The following is a 21,517-nucleotide window of genomic DNA, read 5'->3' as shown; positions in this document are numbered from 1 at the left end:
ATCATATTTCAAGTTTTCGTTGATTTTATTTCTCATTTGTGAAAAATGTCAAAAGACTCTGAAACTAGATTTTCAGTTATGAACTCTCTGTCTTAAAAGTCATGAAAGAAAAGAAAAAACGAACATCTTGAAGTCTGTGGTAAGGAAACTAAATATCAAGATCCATAAACTGAGGCCTAATAATTATAGAGATAATGCATGTAAAGTCATTGTCCACAGATTTAATTTCCTCTACTACGTGGCGCGTAGGAGATTTGCATAAACAGGGTCATCTTGTGCTTCTATTCAAATTTTGATTATGTTTAAAAAAGTTGAGTAAAAATAGGTTGCGCGTCAAAATTTGGCCGCAAATACTGATGAAACGTTAGATGTTTGGATGGATTGGTAAAGACTTCTTCGCAAATTGCAACATAACCCAGACGGATCACCATGTTTTTCTGATTGATGGCAAAGACTTGTCTGTTCCTTTATCTATCTTTTCGACAAACTATTTAAATAAATTTGTGCTAAGATCAATTCCTTTTCTTCCAGAATTCAGGATGAAAGAGAGTATTCAAGTGGACAATATTCTCTCGTTTAAATTGATGTGATATAGTTTGAATCGCCAAGAATTAAGATAGAGATGAAAGTTTTTCAAGCTTGTAGCCGTAAAAATGTCATATTGTTTGTGCTACTTTAAAACCCTTGAAACTTGAATTTTAAACATTCTATAACATTTGTGTGCTTATAAAAGGTAAAATGAGATGTAAAGTTAATTGTTTCAGAATTTAGAAGTGTGTAATCTTTTTTGTATGGACTGAAAATGAAAGTGAATCATAGAAACTGGATGGAAGTAGTACTAGTTAAAGAAATTACTGGATTCGAATTTGTCAGACTGCCTTTCAAATGTGTGATCTCTTATTATTAAACTGAAAATTTATATGTATGTGATGTTTACACCATATTAATGAATACAAAATACGTATTTTTTTTTGGGTGTAAATACTGAGAATAGATATTTACCTTAGTAAATTGTTGTTGCTGAGATATAAAGGCTAAAGTATTTCTATTGAAGAAAATTCAATGGTAAAAACGATTAAAAGACAAACTTTTTGGATATAAATGAAGAATATTGATGTTGTGAACTTTTGAGGCACTACACGTTTATTTACCATGTTCATTGTACTAGTGAGCACCAACCCATCCAATTAGTGGCAGCAAAATAGGCATAAATTAGTTGGGACGTCAAAATTAAAAAGTTTTCAGACCCACGTATTTGCATCAAAACTTTATCCAATAAAATGGGGCTAAGAAGATGTTGGTTCCATTTGTGGATAGCATAACTAACATTGTGGAAAAAGAAAAACAAAAGAGAAAGTCATTGCTATTTGTCTTTGACCATCCAATTAATTCACACTGGATGGCATTATTTTGGTAAACTGAAAACATTTTGTTTGAATTGAAATGGGAGAAAAAGAGAAAAGTGACTTTCTTCGTAATTTACTCTATTGGATTGTCTAAGTTTTATGTTCATTCAAATTTCAAATTTGGTTTACTTATTTTTGGGATATAGACCCTTCATTACCAAGAATTTTAGGGGTTGTTTGGTTAATGGGATTAGCTAAGTCTAGTATAAGATCTGAAATTACATTTATTTATGTTTAATAAATGATATTAGCTAATACCGACATTAATTTTATACCAAAATTTTAATATTATCTATCTTAAATTGAATGTGAAATTATAATCTCAGAATAACTTGGTTCCAAACCAAACGACCCTTTAATGACTGTCTTGAGGTGTAGAATAAAAACCTTGAGATTTAAGGTTTGAATCTATAGTATTACACACAATGTGATCAAGTCTATTTGTTGACATGTTTTAGTTGATTACCTATATTTGGATCAAACCAGATTGCCAATAAAATAAAAGAGTTGATGTGCACGCAAGTTAGCACAACTATCATTTGAAGAAAAAAAATAGGTTAAATTATTGTTTGAAATTTATACATATAAATTGTGTTATATTTTTAATTAATTAACTAAATGTATGAAAAATATAACACTCGGTGACACTTTCTGCACCTACACTGTGTTAATATTTAATAAACTATTTTTTTTTTTTAATCCTACACTAGTCGAACAAACCATTTTATTATTAAAGATAAGTAAATTGTGAACCAAACGGGAAAAAAGAAAAAAAGAAGAAGAAGAGAAACTCATTACTCTACCCTTATCCCTAAAAATAACGGCAAGAATCAAAATACAAAGGTCGATTGTGCATTTAAATTTCATTTAAATTTGGACATCACATTCTTATTTTCTTAAAAATAGAATATACATATTAAAAAAACTAAATCAATAAATTCCAATTTTATGATTAAAATTTTAAGAATTTTTAAAATTAATTATATTAAAAATTATTTGACTCTTTAAATAGTAATAATACTTTTTTCGATGAAAAGAAGTACTCTGCATTAAATAGGTAATAAACAAACTCTGAGTGAATTCTATATATAAAGATTTTTGCCTTTAATTGTTAAAATTCTTAATTATGAAAAAGTTAAAATAAAAAATGCTTTACATACTTGAATTGGACATATTCCAATGGAATAAATTCCAAGGTTACATGCAAAGAATAGTAAATTATATTTACCAGAGAATATGTAGGATGACTCAGATATATGTCATCATTCTTAATTAAAAATTTCGAATTTAAGTGTTAATATAAACAATTCTTGATTAAAGAATTTTTCTCTTCAATGAGCCCGCAACACCTCTTCTATTGCAAAGATCAAAGTCAGATGCAAATTTGGTAGCTTACATCCCCACATACAGGGGCGGAGCCAGTAAGGGATGAACCCCCTTCGACGAAAAATTATATATATATATATATATATATAAAAGCCAGGCCGTGATGTGGCATGTCTCAGCTCAAAGATTGCGTATTTATCATTTTCTTAAGTTTGCCTTTTAATCTCTTATTTAAGTACTCTAAATAAATAAATAACCCAAAAGTCACGATTACAAAAGGCAAACGCCTTCATTAAAGGTGGTTTACGCTAAGGGACTATTACCATTAATTACTCCCCTGAAATATTGCTAATCTGACGGTTACAAAAGTACTGTCAAATAATGGTTGCAAATTACATTTATTAAATTACCTGAAACGGTGTTAATCAGCCGAATGGTTTCAAATTAACTCAAAGTTAGATAGAAACCATATAAGATAGAAACCATATCTCCCTATAAAAGGCTCATGGTTTTACTCACACAAATCCCATCTGAAATGGGCTCTATAACTATTTACTATGTCTAAAACTTCTACGTAATTTTTCCCAGAACTTTTTGATAAATATGCTTCTTTTATTTCTTCCTCTTATGATAGATGATAGATATTGTGCTCTGCATTTAACTCTGGTCTCTCTATCTCTTAATATTCATGGTAAGCGGTGCTTTTTTAGTACCTGATTGCTTCATATTTTCCCTTTTCTTCACTCCAAAAAAGAAGTCTATTATATTTGAGTATGAGGAACAAGTACAAATTTAGAAACACAAAGAAGCAAAAATTAGGTTTTAACTTTTTTGTTAATAGGTAAAAATATTTTTAAAAAGATTTGAAAACCAAAATATGAAAAGCATTTTTTTTTTTGTTTATTTCCCTCAAATAGAAGTAGTGTTTTTCTTTTCCAAAACACAAGCAAAAAATTGAAGTATAGCCTTTGTTAAATCTTTTGGTTCTTCTTTTGTATAGTGTGCTTTAGCCGTGATTATATTTGCAAAAAAAAAAAAAATGAGAGAGACAGATAAAGAACAAAGAAAATAGTTACACATTTAACTATTTAAGAGTTCTTTATATAGCTGTTATGTCCCAAATATCTAGCAAATATGATTCACATCATTGCTCTTTCACTAATTCCGTGATGATAATATTTTAGCTTGAAAAATGCAGGACATGCATAAGTGAGACTAAACAGGAGGTGGAGATCCGCAAAGGTAAGGGGATGTCTGAAGCTTAGGACAAGGAGCTTTAGGAATCTTTTAAAAACGAACAAAGATATTTATATTCGAAGGACTTCTTTAAACTCTATATACTATTATTTCAACCTTCAGTTATAGTAAGTAGCATAGATGCATATAAATATTTGAAATATCTAACATTTGACTCCTTTTATTTAGTGACAACTGTTCGAGAAAAAAAAAGACGTCTTTCATCGGAAAAAATGCTGCAAATCTAATTTGTAGAATCCACTTATCTGCGGCACCAAATTTTTTATCCTTTGCCTTATATCTCTTCATTTATTACATATTTTAATATTTGTTTATATCTATTAGACCAAAAGGTATTATTAATCTCTTTTTCTAAAATATCAAGAATACTAACGCACTTCTAAAATACACATGCTGCTAAAAGTTTTCCATTTTAAAGTATAATAAGTAACTTTTGTGAGATCTAATACTTTAAGCAATTTTGATGATGTGAGAAAATTTAAAAGAAATAAAATAAGGTTCAATTATGTTATGGTTAAATTTTCTAGTTACATTATAAATACAAGGTGAAATTTAATTTTTATGTATACATAGTATATATTGAACCTTCTTGGCTTCTTCATTTGGCTATTTCTTTATATTTTTGAACCCCTTTAGTTAAAATCCGATTATTATATTTATCCATGATATTGTGACAGTTGTATGCATTTTCATCCTTAATCAAAGATAGAATGTGAATTTAAATTTTAGAATGGAGTGAAGAAATTCTTTGTAAAAAAGCGTCTTTTTCTATAATAAACCAAACACTATGTGAATTTATATACTCAGAGCATTATTTAATTTTGAATAGCAGATGATTAACGTTTTAGAAGAAACAGTAGATTATGGTGGGAGGGTGAGAAAATGGCCAGTCCCAACTAAATCCGGTCTTATTGGAGAAGCAAACACGTTATCTTCAAGAGATAAAAGAGCCAATCACTTGAAAATGCAATAATTTGAGTAGCCACGTGGTGATACATCGTAACTCAAATTTTTTTTTTTTTTTTAAATAAACAGACAAGAAGGAAAGTTTAGGACGAAACGTGGAACACCTTTGATCATCATGAAATGATTCTGTGGGCCCTCTATGAATATGAGCCCTCAAATGCCATGGCCAAATCCAACTGGTCTTTCATCATCACGTGACCAGTTGTATGTATTTAAATAAATATTTAGCTTTGATCATAAAATATTTATCAATATGTCAATATTTGAAGAAATTTATTGCTGTCAAAACGACTAAAATTTGAGATCCAGGGGAGTTATGATATACTATCATGTTCACTATTTTGTCTTATTACCATAACTTTCAAAGTGACGGCTCATGTTCTGTCCCATCTTGTCCAGTCAGGAGCATTCTCATATAATATATCTATAAGAAAAGAATGTTGTGGTGAAGTAGTAAATAATAAATATTTTTTTAATCTTAAATTAATGTTGATGAGCTGGTTGGTATGTCAAAGCTAAGTTTAGGTGAATCCATTGGTGACGCTGCCAAGCCACCGTCTCTGTCACAAGAACTGGTCGAGGGCTCCTCCAGGCAGTCAGCTTTTCATGCTAATTATCCTTCATTTGGTAGCTCAGGCATGAACTCTAGCCACAGTCCAATCCATGCTGTTTAGTCGGGTGCATTCACATGATATGTTTCCTGTTACTATATGATGATAATGTTCTGTAGTTTGGTTGGGTTAGTTTATAGTTCTATTTGTTGGGTCGATCTTAATAAGATTGGTTTAGGTGGTAACTGTTAGTTGGCAATACTCGTAGCTTGTGGAACACTCATGTTTTGAAGTATTCAAGTTGTTGACGTTTTGACTTTGAGTCAAAAAAATTTCGTTCTTTCCGTCATATTCCTTTTAATTTTTGGTTTTAGTGGAAGTCCATTTTTTCAGCTCAGATTTGAAGAAAAGGGATTCTTGTTATCTGCCTGAGGTGCCTGTTATCCTAACCAGGCTGCGCATAATTAAGTTTGGGAGATGTGAAACTGTAGTTCTGTGAATGACTCAACTATTGAATAAAATCGTGCGCATGTTTTTTAAGCTAAATAATAGTATCAACTTGTCAAAGAGTATGACTGTTACATAATGAAGATAGTTTAAAGAAATGGCAGGACTCTAAAGAGCACGTTCCTGTCTGAGCTTTTATATCTTGATAAGGTGCTTTGGAGTCTTCTTGTTCCACTATAGAAGAAGTTCTATACTGGGTTGTTGATAAGTTCGTGGAGAAAGCAAAGGAAGAGTTAAAGATATTGGTTTTCTGTCTTTTCTGTTGTAGGTCTGACTCTTGAAGGAACTGAGCAACGATAAACTGATGCAGTCAATACCGCCTTACGCATGCAATTCGAGCCATGGACCAGCTACATTTGGGCTAAGAATTGGCATACTGCTCTGCAGAAAGCTGGTATGGTTGGAGATGTTTGATCCAAAGACAGGTACCAATATGTGAGAAATCATGGAATGATGATTGAGACGTGTGTTGAGTACATTTTAAGTGAAGTTTTAGTTTTTCTCTGCTACTTGAGTTTGCAGAAATCCCACTAGTGTTTATGGAAAAGGTTGCTAGGAGGAAAGCAGCAGTAATTAGTGAATTGTGGAGGTCTGCATTGAAGATACTGAAAAGTGGTAGTAGGAAAAGCCATCTTGCAATATCTGCCATTCAAGTGAAATCACTTAAGCTTGAATGAAACCAAAAGATGTTGTACCATGTCATTAGAAGGTGAATGACTCATGTAGCCGAAAGTGTAGACAACACCGAAACACACCTATAGATAAATGTTTGTTCTGAAGGTTTCGCGGTGGAGGGAAAATTGACTCAAAAACAGAAACCTACAAATCTCTATGTGCTTAGAAAAGACTTGTTGAAGTGCAGTTATTCGATACCTATCTTTGTGGGAGATAGCAGGTATTCAGTGGAATAATAGAGTTGCGTGCCAATTATCCGTACACCACTCTTATTAAAAAAAAGATGCATACATAAAAGTTCTGGATCATCTGTATGAAAAAGTTCAAACTGTGAGAGATAGCTAAGTCCCCTCTAACAGGAGTATCAAAAGCTACTCCTTGTTCTACTTACTTTTCCCTTGGGGATCTGTTATAATTTGAAATTATTGATAAAATCAGGTTGATTTGAACTTGAACTTTTATTTGGACATGCAATTTCGATCATAGTGTTTTTATTCATAAACATGAAAACTTCACAAATTGTGAAAACTATCAAAACTTTACACTGCATTAATAAATCACACGTCTCCTTGTTTCACTTATAAATAAATACTTGCAGTTACATATTATTACAAATTTTAAGATACACATAATTTTACAAAGATTCACTGGTCCAATAAATCAATAATAATAGTAACTAATTATGCTTTGATATAATCATCTCACATGGTACGGATAATTTCTCATGTTAAGCGTGGGTCTCTTTTAATAAAATTTAAAATTACGATTCTTTTTTGTATAAAATAACTTACAGGTTAAGTTTTAAACTTTGAAAAAAGTGAAATTACAAACTTGGAATTGAAATAACTTCAAATTTGAGCTTTGTATTGCATGGCCAAACGCCTATTCAGTATGATTTGAATGCGGGATCCATAGATTGAAGATGTAGGCAGTTACTTCTAGATCACCATCGTAATTTTTTCTTAATTTGTTACTACTCTATTAGTTGCTTTTAGAGAATTTACTTCCTGTTATTAAAACTAAGGCTAGCCACTTTTGAAGATTTGTTCTTCTCAAATACATACAAAAAGGAGGCCATGCCAAAGTACCATCTATGCTTTTTTTTTCTTTTTTTCTTTTTTCTTTTGGTATACATGGATTCTGATTCAATTCATTTAACAATTCAGTTTGATCTCTTAACTACGAGACTTTTCAATCTTACCTAATATTGTTGAGCATAACTCAGTTTTGGATGCCTTTTCACTCTTTGTTGGAATAATATTCAAACAATCGCGCACAAATACCATGAGCAATTCACATTAATCATTATACATTTATTATTAACTCCTGGGCAAAACGAAAACAGTTCTTAATTAACTGGCCAACTAGGAATTGCTTTTTAAATTTTACTAATCACTCATTTCAAATGATTAATTTTGCTTTTCAAATAAAGTGTCATGTATATAGGCAGTCCTAGACAGAGGCGGACCTACATGGAAGGATTGAGTGCGCGTGCATTAAAACAACCTTCCTAAAAATTATGTATATATATGTGTATATACCTTGAGAAATTAATATATATTTAATTGTGCATTCTAACAAACGAAAGTATTTTTGGGCACGTTGGTTGCAACTACTGCTTCCCTTACATATCACCCCGGATCGAACCCGAATGTCACTTTTAATTATTTTTTTGAGCCTATTTTTAGGAAAACAATAAGCGTTAAATGAGATCGCCGCATCCGAACCTCGCTATTGTCACCACATGTACGCACAACCTTAGCCAACTGAGCCTATCTCTTTCATTTGCTTTCACTATATTAAATTTTATTTATTACACATATTTGACCTATATACTTGTATTTTCATCACTGCTACGCTATTAGTTCAGTATTATCCCTCAGTGTCATTAAAAATTTGTTGACATTTATGTTAAGATAATAGTGCTCCCGCCGTCGTAAAATCCTGAATCTGCCTCAGGTCCTAGAGATTTACCCATTAGACAGAAGTACATCCTATGTTGTCTGACCAAAACGGTACGTTTTACGAGTGTTCCTTTGACATAGGCTGATCCAATGAAACACAACCCAACTCATGTGGGCTATAGAAGTCCAATCAAATCTAGCCCAACCCATCATTTGAAAGGCTTTAACAAGTATTCCAAGCCTAGCCACAAATTACAGAGTATTTTAGTGTGAAATTCAAGTATGAAATTGAGCTGCCCATTAAAGGAGTTTTGGCCATGGTGATGGTACTACTATTAGGTAATTTGTAATATACAGAGGTCTTAAATTGAACAGATATATATATATATGTTCGTGAAAGGACATGACTATTCTGAAAAGTCATCTCTCAATTTTTATAAATATAAGGACACTCTGAAAGTGGCATATAGAAAAATCTGAGGGTATAAACATGGGCTTTGTTGTATCCTGAAGGGAATTGCTTGTATTTTTCCCAATTTGTACACGGGCAATATCTTTTTTAAGGAAAGTCGATTTATCCACACCTCAAAGTCATTTCTTCAACGATTATATTTCTTATTTTTCTAACAGTTACATGCTAGGAGAAATTGATGATGTTCTTTCTACAAACATTGTCAGAGTGGCGGGTTCAGTGATTTTTATTTTGGGGGAGGGGGTGGGTTTCAATATATTTCAACGTCTACTATGTATAAATAAAAAATAAATTTAATCATATATAAAATATAAATAGTATAATTTTTCGCCGGAGGGGTTGGGACTCTTGGCCCTTCCTCCCTCCACCCCTGCCTCCGCCATAGAAGCATTACCAGCTAGACGTACACAATGAATTGATTTAGGAGGAGCGAGATCTTAAATTCATAGTCTTTTAGGTTAAGTCCGGGGCAGGTTTATATAAAAGTATCAACCAACAAATTAAATGGAATCTGTGGATTTGACCTAAAATATTCCAACTTGAGATATACTCCTACCTATACCAACGATGAGGGATATATATATATATATATATATATATATATATATATATCATGGTGGTTCTCTTCTTTCTTAAATTTAAAAGTCTTCTTTCTTGACTACAGCAATTTAATCATTTTATTATCTTATTTTTTTCAAGTTACATCAACAATAATGCATACAAGAAAATGAGGTGTTGGAAAAAATGTGAAAAGTTGGAGGCAGCCCGACATGTCTTGAAGGTAATGTGAAAAGTTCGAGGCAGCCCGACATGTCTTGAAGGTAATTTTGACAGCAAGAAGAGATGACGTCTTATTGCTTCCGTCATAACAATGACGGAAACATAACAATGATTTCTTGCACGCTTTTGGTGACTTTTGCTTGTTTTTTTCAGTCTTTTCTCGTGTATTAGAAAATACAGTACAAGAAGTACTCTAGAATTTTCAAATTTTCACAATATAATATTCCCTCTATTTTAATTTATGTGAACCAATTTAATTGAATATGACATTTAAGAAAGAAGAGAAGACTTTTAAATTTATGGTCCAAAATAGTGGCTCTGTGTGTGACTGTTCAGTTTTTTAGACATAATCAGCTTTTATAATATCATATGCACGTATAATATGAGTATTAAACTCAGTAATGATATTATACTGAGCTTAATATAGTACTAATGTTTGTAGACTTGGCCCCTTTTTGCTTGATACAAGAAGCAACGATTAAGTATCGCCGCGCCATCCATTAAAGGCAAACATTTAATTACAGTATCCGCCATAGTTTGTGTGCTCTCAACTGTTGTACTTTTTGGTGGCGTAAGTGTACTACATGTCCTACTTGGATAATAGCTAAACCACATGTTTATTTAATTCCTTCTGTATTATCCCCTAAAATGCCTAAAAGGCGTTTGACCTGAAATTATCTGTTATACTTTGGGAGTTCGAATTGGAATTATTTGACATCCCTGTCCAACCTCCAAAAATAAAAACATATACCCAAAATAAATAAATAAAACTTTATGAGCCATGATACGTCCTATGGGTTCCGATTTCAGGTAAAAAGAAATTCATATGAACTGAGAGTTTTACTAGAACCGAACGAATTTTATACAGTTACCGTTCTCTCTCTCTCTCTCTCTCTCTATGTGTTTTTTCGGTTTCATTTGAACATTTTTGTCTTTTAATTAAAATATAGGTAGTCAAAATTTCTACACAGTGATTTTTTTTATTTTTTTTATTTTTCCTGTCGTAGGTTTATAGAGTGGCAGAGCGCTGATGTGGTCAATAACATGTCATAATTCGATGTAGAATATTTGGCATTCCAATCATTTTTACTTTATGAGCAATATATAATATATATATATATATATATATATATATATATATATAGTGGGTAAAGTTCAAAGACTTTAATGTAACAAAAATAATTTTTTTACTTTACTGTTATATATCGTGGGATAGAATTCAATGACTTTAATATGACAAATATGCGAAATTATCCATTCCTTCCTATTATACTTTTTGGTTAATGATTTGGTGAAATACATGTTAAGTGTATAGGTGCATGCTCACTACAACAAAATATGTTTTTAGCGGCAATTAATTTGCGGCAATAACTTAATTGCCGCTAATTATATTCTAGAATTAATTATTACCGAAAATACCAAACTTGACTTAACAATAAAAAGCTAAAGCGCTTTATCGACTCGGATCTAATGGCATTAATCAATCTTGATAAATGTTTTTGTGCAGCAATAACTATCACGCTAAAAAGAAAAATATATCGCTACTAAAAGCCTCTTTTGGTGTAGTGGCTCTACATAAATATAGTATATATTATTATTATTATTACTACAACATATAAGTCGTTATTTAAGATTATCATTGTTGAAAACAAATACATGGCGCTATACCACACAACTTAGATATGAAGGTTCCTCATCCTTTAAATTTAATTTAATTGAAAGCACAAAATTATTGACTTTTGTACCTTTTGGGACGTACCATTACAAAAATCATGCCGTACTGAGGGTATATTAATTATTGAGATTTTCTATTTGGTATCTCACATAATTGACACTAAATTCTAACCACTGTTAATTGTCATGAAACTTTGTATCCTTCGCTTTTCAAGTGCGTCAGATTGGATATAGAGGGTGTTTGGATTGGCTTTTAAAAAGTACTCTCTTCATTCTTTATTAAGTGATCTTTTTAATTTTTTATTTTATTTCAAAATAAGTGACGCTTTAGGATTTCAAAAAGAAATTAATTTTATTCTTCAAACTTATACCTATTTATAATAAAGAATCATTAAATATTTTTTTTTTTTTTTAAAGCATTAATTAGGAATAATTTAGTAAAAATACTCATAGTTTTCTAAAAGTAAGAATTTTCCAAAAGTGCATGTGAAATTGAAAAATACTCTTATTATGGGATGAAGGAAAAGATTTTATAAAGTCTAAAAGCCAAAATTCATAAGTTGAGAATACTCAATTTTTGACTTTGACTTATTTTTGTACTTTTCATGCCCAAAAATAAATGCTTTTAAGCACTTTTTGTCTTTGTCGAACACCACAATAAACACATCCCTCTACAAAACTCTGATTCGTGTCTTTTGGATCTACTCGTTAGACATTCTACCATAGATCTCTTAAGCTGTCAAATTAAATACTTTGGTTTTGAAAAAAAATCATTTTTATTATAAATATTATTTATTATTATGGTCTATCTTTTAGGAGAAACATTAGGGTTAGTGATTTCGAATCAAGTCACTTTTTCCCTATAAATATGTTTTCCATCAGTAAATCAAATCCTAAAAAGAGAAATAAAGAATTCCTCTCTTCTCTCTCTACAAATATTTTATTCTTACTTTATTATTTTATAACACGATATCAACACGAAACTTATCATATTGGTCAAATATTTTTAAAAGATCAAAAACAAATGGCTCAAAGATCCGTACGGTGAGATTACAATTCTCAAACCAATTCCAGGTAAGTACGTAATACTGCCGGATTTGAATGGTGTTCCGTAAGGCTTATACAGCAGGTACGATTTATCTACTACTCCCTTAGTTTCAATTTATATGAACCCATTTAATTGAGCATGATATTTAAGAAAGAGGAAAGGCTTAAACTTGTGATTCAAAATAAGTCTTGAAAATTTGTGTGTGTAAATCATTCATAAAGTGAATTTTTTCAAATTAGGAAAGAAGGCCATTCATTTTTTGACAGGACTAAAGAAATAAGTTCAAATAAATTGAAACAGAGGGAGTATTTGTTACCAAGGCTTTAAGTTAGTCAGGTTGTTGTATCTTTCAATAGTTTTGGTGATTTTTGTATCACATCACTAACTGTTCTTTATTATAACCATATCCCTTGAAGTGATTATTTTTATATCGTCTCGTTATTACAGATCTAGTTTTATGACAGTAGATGTCGTATGAAGTTTATTTTTGGTAGAGTTCTATTCCTAAATATTAGTAAGGAACATAACTGTTAGCCTAACCCCCCCCCCCCCCCCCCAAAAAAAAAAAAAAAAAAGGCGAGAATCTTAGAAGTTTGAAAGTTTGTTTAGTGCTTTTGTACTACTGCCTATCGGAAGCTTTTCTTTTCACATAGATTAGCATGTGTATGTGTATGTGTATGTGTATGTGTGTGTATATATATATATGGAATTGGCAATTTCATTTTTCCTTTACCAGTAAGCACTAAATTTCAGAGTTTTAATAACTGTTTTGTAGAAATGCTTCTAAAATTAGCTTATTTTAAAAAGTACTTTTTTTTAAAAGTACTTTTCAAAAAATCACTTTTAGCGAAAAGAAGTTCGTGTTTGGCCAATTAATTAAAAAAGCACTTTTGAGCAGTCATTAGTGTTTGGCCAAGCTTTTAAAAAGTACTTCTATTTGTATTTTTCTCAAAAGTACTTTTGGGCAAAAATTCGTTTTTTTTTTAGGCTTCCGAAAAACCAGTCGCTACTTCCCAAAAGCACTTATTTTCTCCCAAAAACTTGATTAAACGCCTCGCTTTTTTTCAAATAAGCACTTATTAAAAAAATAAGTACTTTTGGGGAAAAATAAGCTTTGCCAAACAGGCTATAAGTTTTGATGATTATGTGAAAGAAATTGAACCAAGTTACACATTGAAGAATACTATTAAATATATAAATTACAATAGTATTGAGAACAATGGTTACTGATACGTTGGAATATTACAAACATAGGATCATATATATTAACTTTCTTTTTATATGGATCCATGCTAAACTTGCCTCTAGCAGTTTCTTCTGCGTAAATCCAGGTATGGATTATACACTTACAAACTTATTGTATTTCATAAATTTTGTAATTAAATTTATTTGTGTCTATGACCACTGGAAGTGTAATATTATCATAGGCTTATAGTCATTACAATTGAAAATATGTTAGAGAAAAGTTCTCTACTTTATATATATGCCTCGATTTGCTCCTGAAGTAGCAATATCTTAAAAAAGGTTTTAAACTATTATAATTTGATATGATTAAGACACGTCACATGATTATGCATGTTTCATTCTCGAAGAATGGAAACTTTTGATAAATCTCACAAATACAAACTCATTCCCCGAAGTGAATGTGAGAGCATGTAGTAAAGCTTATAACTACGGACATCTGTTTGGTTGTGATGTTATAACGACTCATCTCCAGAAGATATCAAATAATTGAGAAAAATAATGAGCTATTGAAAGTTGTATATAAAGCGCATCTAAATGACCAAGTTTCATTCCCGGAAGTGAATGAAGAAATACAGCAATACTGCCCCCTATCGTACATGACTACTAGTCTTTCAATTAGTATTAGTTAGATCTATATCTAATCATATTGTTTTAGTTAGTTCTTAATAAACATATAATTATTCCCTTTTGATTAGATAATGTTTTAATATTGGTGTTGGTTTGCTTGTTTACTAAATAAAAGAATATAGTTATGTTTCTGGAGTGTGCATAAAACCTCCATATGGACATTAGATATATTAATCGGAGAAGTGAACGGTTCCACATTGAGTGGTGTCCATTGCCAATTTTTTTAATTTTTTTCACATACTTTCTTTTGGGAAGGAAAAAAAGAAAAAAGGAGCAGTGAATGTTCATTGCAAATTTATGATATGATAATTTTCTTGTTGGTGCGACAATGTAATGCTAAGTGGATTAAAATCATTGAATAGTCATATAACGAATATGGCAATTGATTACAACAACATTATCTGTTTTCATTAATTAACATTGTCATATTAACTCTTGGATAAGTGTGAAAAGTATTGTGCGTATACAAAAAGTTTTAAAATTTGAAAGATAAGCTATTGTATCCTAATCAATTTATTGTTTCTTATCATATTGTTATCTATTTTGACCAAGATGGGTATTCTTCCTGAAGAAGATATTTATCATAGAAGTTGATGACAGAAGTATCAAAGATTGTATAACTTTATGTTTATTTTTTTGTCATTTATGAATTTAGAATGTCTTTATAATACCCGTTTGGTTGTAATTTTTCTTTTGCCATGACACCAGTGATGTCAGGGTAATATTTAATAGTACAAAATCAATTAAAGGCTCCAGAAGAGCTAACTATTTATCTAGAAGATTATGACACTAGTAGTGTCCAAACAATATGTGATTATGGAGAGCAAATTAAAGGCTCCTGAAGAGCTTATATACTATTATGTCATTCATTCTAGATTGTAATATACGAAGTTGTTATGAACGAAACACAAGTTGTAGTAAACCTGAAGTTTACTAAAGTAAATTGCTATTATATTGAAGCTATAAATGATTGGAGGATTAAATATCTTGAAAATCATAGTAGGTAACAAATATGTTTGTGAATGGTTACCTCTTTATTCTCCAAATTGTCGCACAAATATACCATGATGAAATCACATGTTACTGATGAAACCGAAGTTTATTGGTACAAAAAATAATGATTCATGTCATAGTAAACTAGATGTTTACAGCACATGGCATGGTAAACTTGAAGTTTACTAGTATAAATAATTTTATTAGTCGGCATGAGCGGTTTGGCCATCCCGATTCAAATATGATGTGCAAATTGAGTATTTGACATATATTGAAGAACTAGAAGATTCTTCAAGAATTTATCTTTGTTGCTTGTTCTCATGATAAGTTGAAATACTGGCTAATGTTAGGATTAGATTTTCCAAATTCTGAAAAAAATATAAAAGGTGAATATGGGCCCGTTCACCTGTTATGTGATATCTTAAATAGATGCATCAATGAGATGGTCACATGTGTGTTTATTGTCAACCTGCAGTTTGACATTTACAAAATTACTTGCTCAAAATAATTGAGTTAAGAGCACAATTTTCAGATTATGTAATCAAGACAATCCATCTTGATAATGCTAGTTTATATCCAAGCTGGTTTGGCGTTAAATGCCTCCACTAAATAGTTAAACCATTGCTTATGAGAACAAAGCTTCATGTGCTGGTTTGAGATATGATATATTGTATACAACATCACTTGTATGCTTCAGACCAATAAATTATGATAAATTCTCCTCTCGAAATCGTTCGGGGTTAGGAACAGTATATTTCCATCTAATAGTTTTTTATGTGTGGTACACGATTAATTAATCTACCATGATGCATAAAGATGGATTCCCCCAAAGAAAATGGGATGTACGTTAGTTTTTCTAACATAAGGGGGAGAGAATAAGCAGCTGAGGAATATGTTATGAATTATATATCATTAGTATGATTCTCATTCAAAAGATAATTCAACTCAAATGCTAGAAGCATTTGCTGACCCAAAATTAATTTCTAACTTCAGCTGCAAAATGCTCCTATTAAATTCATGTCCCTGAAGGACAGAGTCTAAAGCATGCATGAAGCGTGGTAGACTAATCGGTTCCAAACGCAATAATCATTGAAAAGAAAGAGGAGCAAATGATTAATGATCATTATAAGGAGGCAATGTGCTCTTGAAGAGCCTGCGACATAATACTTCATGAAACCTCATGAGAGGTTAGGTACCTAAAAAATAATGGAAGTGATGAGATCTCAATAAGTTATGTCACATTGCGAACCGATACAAATGATATATCGTCGACGATATCTTTAGTACAATATAGCGCAATATTGTAAAAGATTGTGAGGATCTAAATTCTACATCTATTAAAGCATGCTAATGTAGAAATTATTATCAAGTGACATGACGCATCTTGGTAAGCGTAAAGCTTATTGGACATGCTGTCCAGACACCAGAAGATGTTACATATTTAAATAGAAATAGATGTTGTCACAGCCTATATGAATTACTTGACAAAATTATATGAAAATTCTGAAGAATTTTAAATGCCGAAGCATATACAAGTTGTAGAAATTTGTTCATAATTCTTATATGAGTTAAGTTAAGCAAGGTGAACGCGATTTTATCACCTTAATGAATATTTACCGACTAAGGGCACAAATGACTCTATTTATCCTTACGTCTTTTGAAAATCAAAATCGTCATATTGTTAGTGCAAGTTGATGACTTGAGAATTATTGAAACTCTTGAAGAGTTTTCAAAAGAAATAGATTATCTCTTTGAAAGAAGTTGAAATGAGAAACTTGCAGAATTTTTTGATCCTGAAGTGCCATATCTTTATGCAATTGATGCATTTATATATTTGGCTATGACTATTAGGGATTATAGTCATACGATGTTGTTCTACATGACAATCAAATCATATAAAGATAACATCTGTTTATAAAGTAAGTCAGGAATGTACTTGGAGTGATTTCAACAATGCAACTTTATTCAAAGACTGAAGATGCAGCAGCATACATAGCCCAACTAAAGAGAGGATTCATAAAAGCACAAGGCATGTTTCACCAAAGTTGTTCTTCACACACGAGCTCCAGAAGAATGGTGATATCAACGTGCAAGAGATTTGTTCGAGCTATAATATGACTGATTTATTCACTAAATCTCTACCAACTGCAACTTTCGAGAAGATGGTGCATAAGATTGAGATGTTAAGATTCAAGTTTTTGGATTGAAGTTCTCATCAGGGGGAGTTAATATGCGTTGTACTCTTTTTTCCCTTCAAGATTTTGTCCCATTTGGGTTTTTCCTTGTAAGGTTTTTAATGAGGCAACCAAATAGCGTATTATTAGAAATGTGTACTCTTTTTCCTTCACTTGATTTTTTCCCACCGGTTTTTTCTAGTAAGGTTTTAACGAGGCACATTATCTATCAAATAGACATCCAAGGGGGAGTGTTATAAATATTATTTATTATTATGGATGTCTAACTTTAGGAGAAATATTAGGATTAGTGACTTTGGAATCAAGTCACATTTTCCCTATAAATATAGAGGTTATTTTCCATTGTAAATCAAATCCCTAACAAGAGAAATAAAGAATTCCTCTCTTCTCTCCTTCTCTACAAATATTTTTGTTCTTGCTTTATTATCTTATAACAATTTTAGAATAAACCTTATTCTAGCCTTATTAAAAATCTGAGATTCCTAGTTTCATGATTCATAGGCAAAGGAATTAACGAAGTTTCCTTGTGACACGAAACTTAAAAATATCATGACTCATTGACCGTCATCACAGATAAGCAAACTCAAATGTAGAATTATATTTGATTATTCTTTGTTGCTTACTATATTTTATATTAAATAAAACGTGTCGTTTAGTATATGAGGTGCATGATATGGTGAAATACATTTTAAGTGTATGGGTGCATACTCTACATAAGCATAGTATTCATTATTATTATTATTACTACTACATATAAGAGCATGTTTGGATGGGCTTAAAATAAGCCGCTTATAAGCTAGAAACAATTTATAAGCCAAAAAAAATAAGTTGGGGTAGGCTAACAAAAATAAGTTGGGGTAGCTAACTTATATTTTTGGCTTATAGGCTATTTTCAACTTATAAGTCGCTTTAGATAAGTTAAGCCCAAACGGACCCAATTATTTTTTTAGGCATTATTTTATGCAAAATAACTTTAAAATTTGACCGCCAAACACTCAAAAAAATCTGAAAACAGCTTATAAGCAACTTATAAGCCAATCCAAACGGGCTCTAAGTCGTTATTTAAGATTATCATTGTTGAAGCCAAACACATGACGCTATACCACAAAACTTAGATATGAAGGTTACTCATCCTTTAAACTTAATCTATACTATATTAAATATACTATATTAAAAGCACGAAAGGTCTTAGAAATGTTGGTTGAACTTTTTGTCCTTCATTAAAAGACTCTACAATAGACAAAACTGTCATTTAATACTTTCCTCAAATTATTATTTAATTATATTTATATTATTTCACCTATTTTATTTTTGAAAAGGTAAAAAAATCCACCGCTATTTTTGGAGTCTTACTTAAAGTCCTAATATTTGGGACCTCTATAATCGTTGCTTTTTCTTTTGTTTGGTAATCCACGATGACTTGATATTTATTCCAAACTAAACCTAAACAAGTTATATAACAAATCAGAAATTAACATATACGGATACTAAACAAACCAAACATACGCAGATGGTCAAATCAAAAAGAAAATAACTTACATATACGGAGTTCATTTATATAAGGTAAAAATTTAATTAATACTAAAATTCTAAATGCTAAGACTTCCTACCTACTTCAATAAGGAAAAATTTAGTAATCAAAATTTTAATTGATTTCAGAGTCTTAAATATTTCAGTCAATTAAAATAATATCTAATAGAACTTTCAAATGGACTACAATTTTGTTTACTCCTAATTATGGTAAATCACTGCCTCTAAAAAGAGATCTAATTTGCATTGAATTCTAAGTGAAGGAGGTTATATATATGCCGTTTATAAAAATGTTAGTAGGTTTTACTTTGTGATTTGCAGAATTGTATTTTGATGGCATACGGCCATACACTTCTGCTAACAATATTAATGAGCTATAACTTCTTCTTCTTTTTCATGTCGCAGATCATTCATTTTTCTTCTAATATTGATATGGTTGTATATTTATCTAAATTTATTTATTTCTAATATTTTGTTTTTTGTTTATGCTACAGAGCATTCATCTCTATATGATTAATTGAAAGTTGTGACTAATCCCCAATGTCATGATTGATGAGTAATATAATTGATTATTCCATCCTTTGATAGCATGATTCACTAGCTCGACTACAAGTCACTGATATATTTAATTTTTCATACTTGAAAATTAAAAAACCATACTTTTATTTCGCATTGTGTCTAGGACATATAATAAGTCTAAAATATGTTCATTGATTTTCAAAATTGAATCCAAAGAAGATATTTTTAAATTGTTTGTCGTACGTGAAGATATATACTTCACAATTTTTTTATGTAGCTCTGATAATATCAGCTCGAAAAGATGAAGTACATATGAAAAAGTATTTGCGCCTCCCATCACTTATTTTTTCATATTGAAAAATCTATGGTTTAGCACTTTGGACAAGCCGTATCTATTATTAGAATATTCAACTTATTTTTTTAATCACGAGAATTTTCTCTTAATAGTATCTATATCAAAGGTTCAAACATGAAGAAAGCATCAAACAAAAAAGGGAAAATAGTCATCCGGAGTAGCACTCATGCCTTGGAGAGAGTAAGTAATGTTTAGTAACAATTTATTATAAAAATCATACAACGTTTAGAAAGCTGATTGCACAACGAAATTATGGCATCTGTCAGTTCTTCTGAAAGAATATTTTTTATTCCAAATACTAGACTCCTAGAATTAACAATAAGCATGTAAAAATATTTATGCATCATATAGTTTTTGTTTCAATTTTTACGTTCATTCACTAAAATTCTGTATTATTAGAATAGAAATATATTCAGAATTATTTCATATCTAGCCTATATTTTGCCTATATTATATTGATTCAAAAATAAAAGCTACAGACCAATAGCAATTAGAGATTTGTATTATGCTTGTGAATTGAAAAGTTGCCATCCAAACCAAAGAGATAAGTACATTATTTGTATACTAAATAGAAAAATGTGCTATTTAATCTAATTCGACATAAGGGTTGACTAAATGAGAATTAAAGGTTTGTGCTATTTTTCATGCATACTTTCTTAATTTAATCGCATCAATATACTCAGAAGGTAAAAGAGAAAGATCGAGGACCAAAAACTTTGAAAGAACACCTTTTATTCGCTTTAGTAAAGCAAGGACTTCTCCAAGTTTCAAGTGTAACCTAATTGTACCATTTGATCCTATTATGATGAGTTGAAGAGCCTTTACTCGAATGAGAGGCGGAGCCGCGATTTGAAGTTTGGGTTTGGAATTTTAATTAGTTTAAATTATCGAGTTCTAAAGTATCAATTTATCCATATTCAATGAATTTTTACAAGACAAATACGAGTTTGAACAAAATTGCGAGTTTGTTGAACATAAAGTCCTATGCTAGCTCCACTCCTGACTCGAGTGCATCCAAATCATTAAATAAGATCAAGATTTATCATTTTTAGGAACTTTCAATTTTTTTTGAATTTCTATTTCATAACTCGAATACATCATTATGTCGTTTTAAGAAAAGAATTTCTCATTGATCAAGGGCAAAGCATGTACACTAACTAGTTTAATTAAAAGCAAAAAATATTGGCTTTTGTACCTTTTTGGGACATACCATTACAAAAATCATGCCGTATTGAGGGTATATTAATTATTGAGATTTTTTATTTTGTGTCTCACACAATTGACACTAAATCTTAGCCACTGTCAATTTGTCATGAAACTCTGTATCCTCCCTTTTCAAGTATGTCGGATTGGATATAATCACATCCCTTTAAAAAACTCCGATTCGTCTCTTTTGGGTCTACTCGTTGGACATTCTACCATAGATCTCTTAAGCTGTCAAATTAAATACTGTGGTTTTCAAAAAATAATAATTTTAGAATAAACCT

The 21,517-nt window shown here is 30.8% G+C and overlaps 1 protein-coding gene across 1 annotated transcript in view; it reads right to left on the bottom strand.

Moving 5' to 3' along the window:
• LOC132031821 (uncharacterized) overlaps window positions 1–431 on the bottom strand; it is a 3,805-nt gene extending 3,374 nt beyond the window's left edge. The window contains exon 1 of the mRNA XM_059421716.1: window positions 416–431. Coding sequence (XP_059277699.1) covers window positions 416–431 — 16 coding nt within the window. The remainder of the gene's footprint in view (window positions 1–415) is intronic.
• Window positions 432–21,517: the final 21,086 nt, after the last annotated feature.

Source organism: Lycium ferocissimum, chromosome 9 (assembly GCF_029784015.1).
Source record: "Lycium ferocissimum isolate CSIRO_LF1 chromosome 9, AGI_CSIRO_Lferr_CH_V1, whole genome shotgun sequence".
Classification (NCBI taxonomy): domain Eukaryota; kingdom Viridiplantae; phylum Streptophyta; class Magnoliopsida; order Solanales; family Solanaceae; genus Lycium; species Lycium ferocissimum.
Note: the sequence above shows the minus strand (reverse complement) of the source record. Positions and strands in the feature narration are given on the sequence as shown.